The 6,739-nt window shown below is 49.3% G+C and overlaps 1 protein-coding gene across 1 annotated transcript; it reads left to right on the plus strand.

Moving 5' to 3' along the window:
* The first annotated feature begins 3,713 nt into the window (after positions 1-3,713).
* On the plus strand, positions 3,714-5,170 carry LOC145338093 (uncharacterized). Its single transcript, XM_080182878.1, has one exon. It carries the CDS (start codon positions 3,814-3,816, stop codon positions 4,981-4,983), a length of 1,170 nt encoding a protein of 389 aa, XP_080039004.1. The 5' UTR covers positions 3,714-3,813; the 3' UTR covers positions 4,984-5,170.
* Positions 5,171-6,739: the final 1,569 nt, after the last annotated feature.

The raw sequence follows: 6,739 nt of genomic DNA on the forward strand, positions 1-6,739 counted from the left end.
CCCCAGAGCCCCTCTGTCAAGATACGTCAGTATCCTATCTCCCGGGAAGGGAGACAGGGCCTGAAAGAAGTGATGAAAGACCTGATAAGTGATGGGCTGGTGGAACCATGTATGTCGAGATATAACTCTCCCATTTTGCCAGTCCGAAAGTCCGACGGCAGTTACAGAATGGTCCAAGACTTGAGGGAAATCAATAAGATTGTACAGGTACGACACCCGGTGGTGCCGAACCCATACACTATACTGGGGCGGATACTCCCAGAACATGAATGGTTCAGTGTAGTGGATTTAAAGGACGCCTTCTGGGCCTGCCCGTTGGACGAGGCCAGTAGAGACTTATTCGCCTTCGAGTGGGAGGACCCTGACACGGGCAGGAAGCAGCAATACCGCTGGACAGTGCTTCCCCAGGGGTTCACCGAATCGCCAAATTTGTTCGGTCAGATTTTAGAGCAGGTATTAGAGGGACTGATCCTTTCCCCAGCCCTCAAACTCATACAGTATGTGGATGACCTCCTGTTGTCCGGACCCACAGAAGCGGAGGTCGTAGCGGGAACAAATACCCTTCTGAATTATTTGGCAGGACAGGGACTAAGGGTGAGCCAGAAGAAGCTCCAATATGCAGAAAGAGAGGTTAAGTATCTGGGACACTTGATAAGCCAGGGACAGAAGAGAATAAGTCCGGAAAGGGTGAGGGGAATAGTTGAACTGGGACTCCCGGGAACTAAGAGAGAGCTACGAATGTTTTTGGGACTCTTAGGTTATTGCCGATTATGGATAGACGACTATGCCCCCCTAACCAAGGGTCTGTACCTAAAACTTATAGAGGGGGCTCCTAACAAAATCCAGTGGGACGAGAAAGAGGAGGAACTAATTGAGACCCTGAAACAGAAATTGATGACCGCGCCAGTCTTGAGCTTGCCAGATTTCAGTAAGGCATTCAGACTCTTTGTAAATGCCAAACAGGGAACCGCCCTCGGAGTTTTAACCCAAGATTGGGGGGGAAAAAGGAAGCCAGTGGCATTCTTATCAAAGATACTGGACCCAGTTTCCCGAGGCTGGCCAGAATGTGTCCAGGCGGTGGCTGCCACGGCCAAATTGGTGGAAGAAAGTAGGAAGCTGACATTTGGGGCACCCTTGACAGTCATTACCCCCCACCAGGTTAGGACTATTTTAAATCAGAGGGCTGGAAGATGGCTGACGGACTCAAGAATCTTGAAGTATGAGGCCATTTTGCTAGATCGGGACGATCTTAAGATAGAGGTCAATTCCTGTCAGAACCCAGCTGAATTCCTCTGGAAGGGGGAAGAAGGCGAGGGACTCGAACATTGCTGTTCGGACACAATAGATCTCCAGAGTAAGGTAAGGGAGGATCTAAGGGACTCCCCTCTTCACACTGGAAAGCGATGGTATATAGATGGATCCTCCCGGGTGGTAAACGGAAAAAGGCATAATGGATACGCGATCATTAGTGAAGCTGGCTGGAATTTGGTAGAAAGGGGGCGACTGCCTAATGCCTGGTCTGCCCAGACATGTGAATTATATGCTCTACACCGGGCTCTCAAGGGCTTAGAGGGATTGATAGGGACCATCTACACCGACTCCAAGTATGCGTTCGGGGTGGTACACACTTTTGGAAAAATTTGGAAGGAAAGGGGAATGATAAATAGTAGGGGAAAAGAATTGATACATGAGGAATTGGTTACTAAAATATTAAAAGACCTGCTGGGGCCACGGGAAATTGCTGTGGTCCATGTAAAAGGACACCAGAGAGACAATGGGATAGAGACAAAGGGGAACCAGTTGGCGGACGAACAAGCAAAATTGGCAGGGACGGAGGAGGAGATAGTGGACTGCTTGGTCTGGGTGCCCCAAGTGTCTGAAGTAATAGAAACACCAGCATTTAGCGAAAAGGAAGAAGCCGAGCTAAAAACACTTGGGGGTCAGAAAGATGAAAGAGGGAAATGGACGTTACCCGATGGTCGACAACTATTAAACCGACCGATGACCAGAGACATAATTAGTCATCTCCATCGGGGAGGACACTGGGGGACACAGGCGATGTGCGATGCATTTCTGCGTCAGTACGCACATCCCGGTTTATACACTGTGGCTAAGCAAGTCACGAAAGATTGTGTAATTTGTCGGAAGATAAATAAAAAAGGACTGAGACAGAATACGAAGCAAGGAGGGAGAAGCCCAGCCTATAGGCCCTTCGAGTATATCCAAGTGGATTATACCGAACTCCCTCCCATAGGGCGCCTGAAATATCTTTTGGTAATAGTGGACAACTTGACAGGGTGGGTTGAGGCGTACCCAACCGCCATAGCCTCGGCGACACAGGTTAGCAAGGTCCTTCTCGAACAAATTATCCCACGATACGGACTCCCCCGGGCCATCGATTCAGACCAGGGGAGCCAGTTTACGTCCACTGTCCTACAGAACATAGTGCGGGCAGTGGGGGTAAGCTGGGATTTCCACACCCCTTGGCATCCCCCGTCCTCGGGCAAGGTGGAAAGAATGAATCAGACTATTAAAAAACAGCTGACAAAACTCAGGACGGAGACCGGGTTGCCCTGGACCAAGTGCCTTCCCCTTGCCTTGCTGCAAATACGAACGCAGCCACGGCGGGACTTGGGGGTGTCCCCATACGAAATAATGTTCGGTCTCCCCTTTAATGGGCCAAAAGGGGAACTCCCCACATTCGAGTCCCGCGATGTATTTGTGCATAAATATGTTGAGGTCCTGGGGTCTGCTCTATCTCATTTACGCCAACAGGGACTCCTGGCACAGACACCACCTCTCGAGTTTGCGATACACACCATCAAGCGAGGGCATTGGGTCCTAATCAAGAACTGGAAACTCCGGACTTTAGAACCGATCTGGGATGGTCCCTACTTAGTACTTCTGACCACGGAAACGGCTATCCGCACGGCTGAGAAAGGCTGGACGCATTACACTCGAGTGAAAGGACCGGTGCCAGAACCAGCAGAAGAAGTGCCTACTCCTGGCCACCACACCGCGAAGAACTGATTGGACTTGATTTTTGATATGTCAATTTGGGCAATATACGGCAATAGCGGGATGTTACTAATAATATGTTTACTCTATGGGGGCATAGGTGCTGGGCAGGCGGCCCAAGTGTACTCCCTTACTATAATCCAATCACCCCAGGCACAGGTAATTGAGATCGACCTCTGTCGAATGGTACCCTGCAAAGACGACCTTACGGGGCAGAAGAGATACCAGGGGAGGGAAATAGAATTACTTGTCTTCGATAAGAACCCAAAGTGTACTAAAAATGAACAGGGGAAAGTAGAATCTTGTCAAGTAGGGGGGTTAAATGAAGACGTTAAGTTAAGGATTCGCGAGAAAGTATCACTGGTTCCACGGAAGATCTTTCCCAGAGACTGTAAGCTAAACCAATGTAACCCCCTCTACCTCACCATAAAAAAATCAGACGACGGTGGGACGGAGGGCCTCGACGGACAAGTTTTTGGGGTCAAGATCAAGGAACACACAGGGAGGGTGGGGGCGGCCCTGTGTTGTGTGCGGGTTACAGTCAAAAATGCCGAAACCAGGAACTCCTCCGCCCCTAGCCGGGGAGTCTCGGGAGAAGTCAGGGTAGTGGAGGTAAAGGATTTAAGAGAGACCATTGAAATAGAAACGGGATTCAGGGAAGCGAACACCTGGATAGAATGGGTCAAATATACAGTACAAAGTGTCGGAAAAGGTAACTGTTATGCGTGCACCAGTAGCCGGCCAACTCCCCAGGTGGTCCCATTCCCGCTGGGATGGGATAAAGAACCAGCTGAAATGGAGTGTATGGTGAAACTGTATCAAAACAGAGAGGCTTGGGGAGACCCCACTTGTCGCTCCTTGAGCCTGACATTTCCCCCAATCAAACTGAACAGGGCGTCTCAACCCCCCCCTTTTTCCGGAGTAACGGGGATACATCACACCTGTATCACCCGGACTGGGGATGGATTGGACAGGGAAGTGGGAAGCTTCGATAGGTGTGGAACAGTTAAGGAAGTCAGCGACACCACCGAGGGAGGAAACTACTCCCAAATCCAGGTACCTAGAGCTGATCTATGGTGGTACTGTGGAGGGAGGACTTTGAGACCCATTTTACCTCAGAAATGGAAGGGCACTTGTGCACTTATCCAATTGGCCGTACCCTTTACCCTGGCATTCGAACATCAGGGACCCCGTGGAAAAGAACGAGGGAAAAGGAGCCTCCCGGGTTCTTTTGATGAACGAATATATTTGGACGCCATAGGGGTCCCTAGGGGGGTCCCTGATGAGTACAAAGCCAGGAGCCAGATAGCAGCAGGATTTGAATCCCTGTTCTGGTGGGTGACTGTCAACAAGAATGTAGATTGGATCAACTATATCTATTATAATCAACAGAGGTTTGTTAATTATACCCGAAATGCGATAAGCGGGATAGCGGAACAATTGGACGCAACCAGCAGAATGGCCTGGGAAAACAGGCTAGCCCTGGACATGATTCTAGCAGAGAAAGGGGGGGTATGCGTCATGATAGGAACTGAATGCTGCACCTTTATCCCAAATAACACAGCTCCCGATGGGTCAATTACCCGAGCCCTCGAAGGGCTAACGACCCTAGCTAATGAACTAGCTGAGAACTCGGGTACAGACCTAGATCTCACTAGGTGGTTGGAAGCTTGGTTCGGCAAATGGAAAGGAGTAGTAATGTCCGTCCTTGTCTCTTTCATGGTAACGGCAGGGGTATTGGCCGCCCTAGGGTGTTGTATCATCCCTTGTGTTCGGGGGTTGGCTCAGCGGCTAATCGAAACAGCCCTGACTAAGGGGGATGTCCTGAATGGAAAAGTGATAAATATGAATTTAGAGACGGAAGAGAGGATAAGCCTCTTAGGCGATAAAACTCTGGATGAACAGGCCCTCGACCTGCTGGAACGCCTGGAACACCAGAAGAATGTCAAAAATTACAAAGCGTAAGAAAAACAGGGGGGATTGTGAGGGATGGTAGCGGTAGTGTAATTTTTGAGTCAAGCCATCTGGGGCGGAAACCATGACAGAACCGTTAGTGTAACCTGAGGGGTTAAACGCTAAGACCAGCAGATGATGAAACACGCAGAAAAAGAAGAAAAAAAACATGAGACTGGCAGGCGCCCGGGGTCTTCAGCATAGCCTAAAAGAGATTTACACCATATAAAATAAATGGGTAAACAATTTACGGGACAATGAAAAAGAGTTAGCTGAATTGATGAGAGGTAAAACGATTTAAGCCTTAAAAGGGGTGATTGGATTAGAGTTAATGGGATGTCAACAAGGGAGGAGATCACTCAGTAAAGAGATTAAGGAGTGGTACCCAATAAAGAAAGGAGGGCTGTCCTATTGTTATCTAGGAAAAATGTATATAAACTATGATTGTGTAAAGCAAGGTGTGTGTACCCACGGGACGGCACCCTTTCTTGCAAGATCGAATAAACCGACAGTTAGCTGAACTCATCCGTGTATTTGATTCAAGGGGGGGAATCATAAAGTGAGTATCTGACCGTTTCTCACATCAGTGTCTCAGTGTATCTGTGTCTCCGTGTCTCCGTGTCTCAGTGTCTCTGTGCCTCAGTGTCTCAGCGTCTCAGAGCCTCAGAGCCTCAGTGTCTCAGTGTTTCTATGTCTCAGTGTCTCAGTGTCTTTGTGCCTCAGTGTCTCTGTGCCTCAGTGTCTCAGTGTCTCTGTGTCTCTGTGCCTCAGTATCTCAGTGTCTCATTTTCTCAGAGTCTCTATGTCTCAGTGTCTCAGAGTCTCAGTGTCTCTGTGTCTCAGTGTCTCTGTGCCTCAGTGTCTCAGAGTCTCAAAATTTCTGTGCCTCGGTGTCTCATTGTTTCTGTGTCTCAGTGTCTCAGAGTCTCAATGTCTCTGTGTCTCTGTGTCTCAGTGTCTCTGTGCCTCAGTGCCTCAGTGTCTCAGAGTCTCAAAATTTCTGTGCTTCGGTGTCTCATTGTCTCTGTGTCTCAGTGTCTCAGAGTCTCAATGTCTCTGTGTCTCTGTGTCTCAGTGTCTCAGAGTCTCAATGTCTCTGTGTCTCTGTGTGTCAGTGTCTCTGTGTCTCAGTGTCTCAGTGCCTCAGTGTCTCAGAGTTTCATTGTCTCTGTGTCTCTGTGCCTCAGTGTCTCTGTGTCTCAGTGTCTCTTGCCTCAGTGTCTCTGTGTCACAGAGTCTCTGAGTCTCAGTGTCTCTGTGTACCTGTCTCTCAGTGTCTCTCTATCTCAGGGTCTCAGAGTCTCAGTGTCGCAGAGTCTCAGTGTCTCTGTGTCTCACTGTCTTGTGTCTCTGTGCCTCAGCGTCTCAGTGTCTTTGTGTCTCTGTGTCTCAGTGTCTCTGTGCCTCAGTGTCTCAGTGTCTCTGTGACTCAGATTCTCAGTGTCTCTGTGTCTCTCTGTCTCAGTGTCTCTGTGCTTCAGTGTCTCAGTGTCTCTGTGTCTCACTGTCTCAGTGTCTCTGTGCCTCTGCGTCCGAGTGTCTCAGTGTCTCTGTGCCTCAGTGTCTCAGTGTCTCACAGTCTCAGTGTCTCAGTGTCTCTGTGCCTCTGTGTCTCAGTGTCTCAGTGTCTCTGTGCCTCAGTGTCTCAGTGTCTCACATTCTCAGAGTCTCAGTGTCTCTGTGCCTCTGTGTCTCTGTGTCTCAGAGTCTCAGTGACTCTTTGTCTCTGTGTCTCAGAGTCTCAGTGTCTCTGTTTCACAGTGTCTCA

The sequence above is a fragment of the Carcharhinus amblyrhynchos genome, unplaced genomic scaffold (assembly GCF_965287045.1).
Source record: "Carcharhinus amblyrhynchos unplaced genomic scaffold, sCarAmb.v2.hapA scaffold_96, whole genome shotgun sequence".
In the NCBI taxonomy this organism is placed as follows: domain Eukaryota; kingdom Metazoa; phylum Chordata; class Chondrichthyes; order Carcharhiniformes; family Carcharhinidae; genus Carcharhinus; species Carcharhinus amblyrhynchos.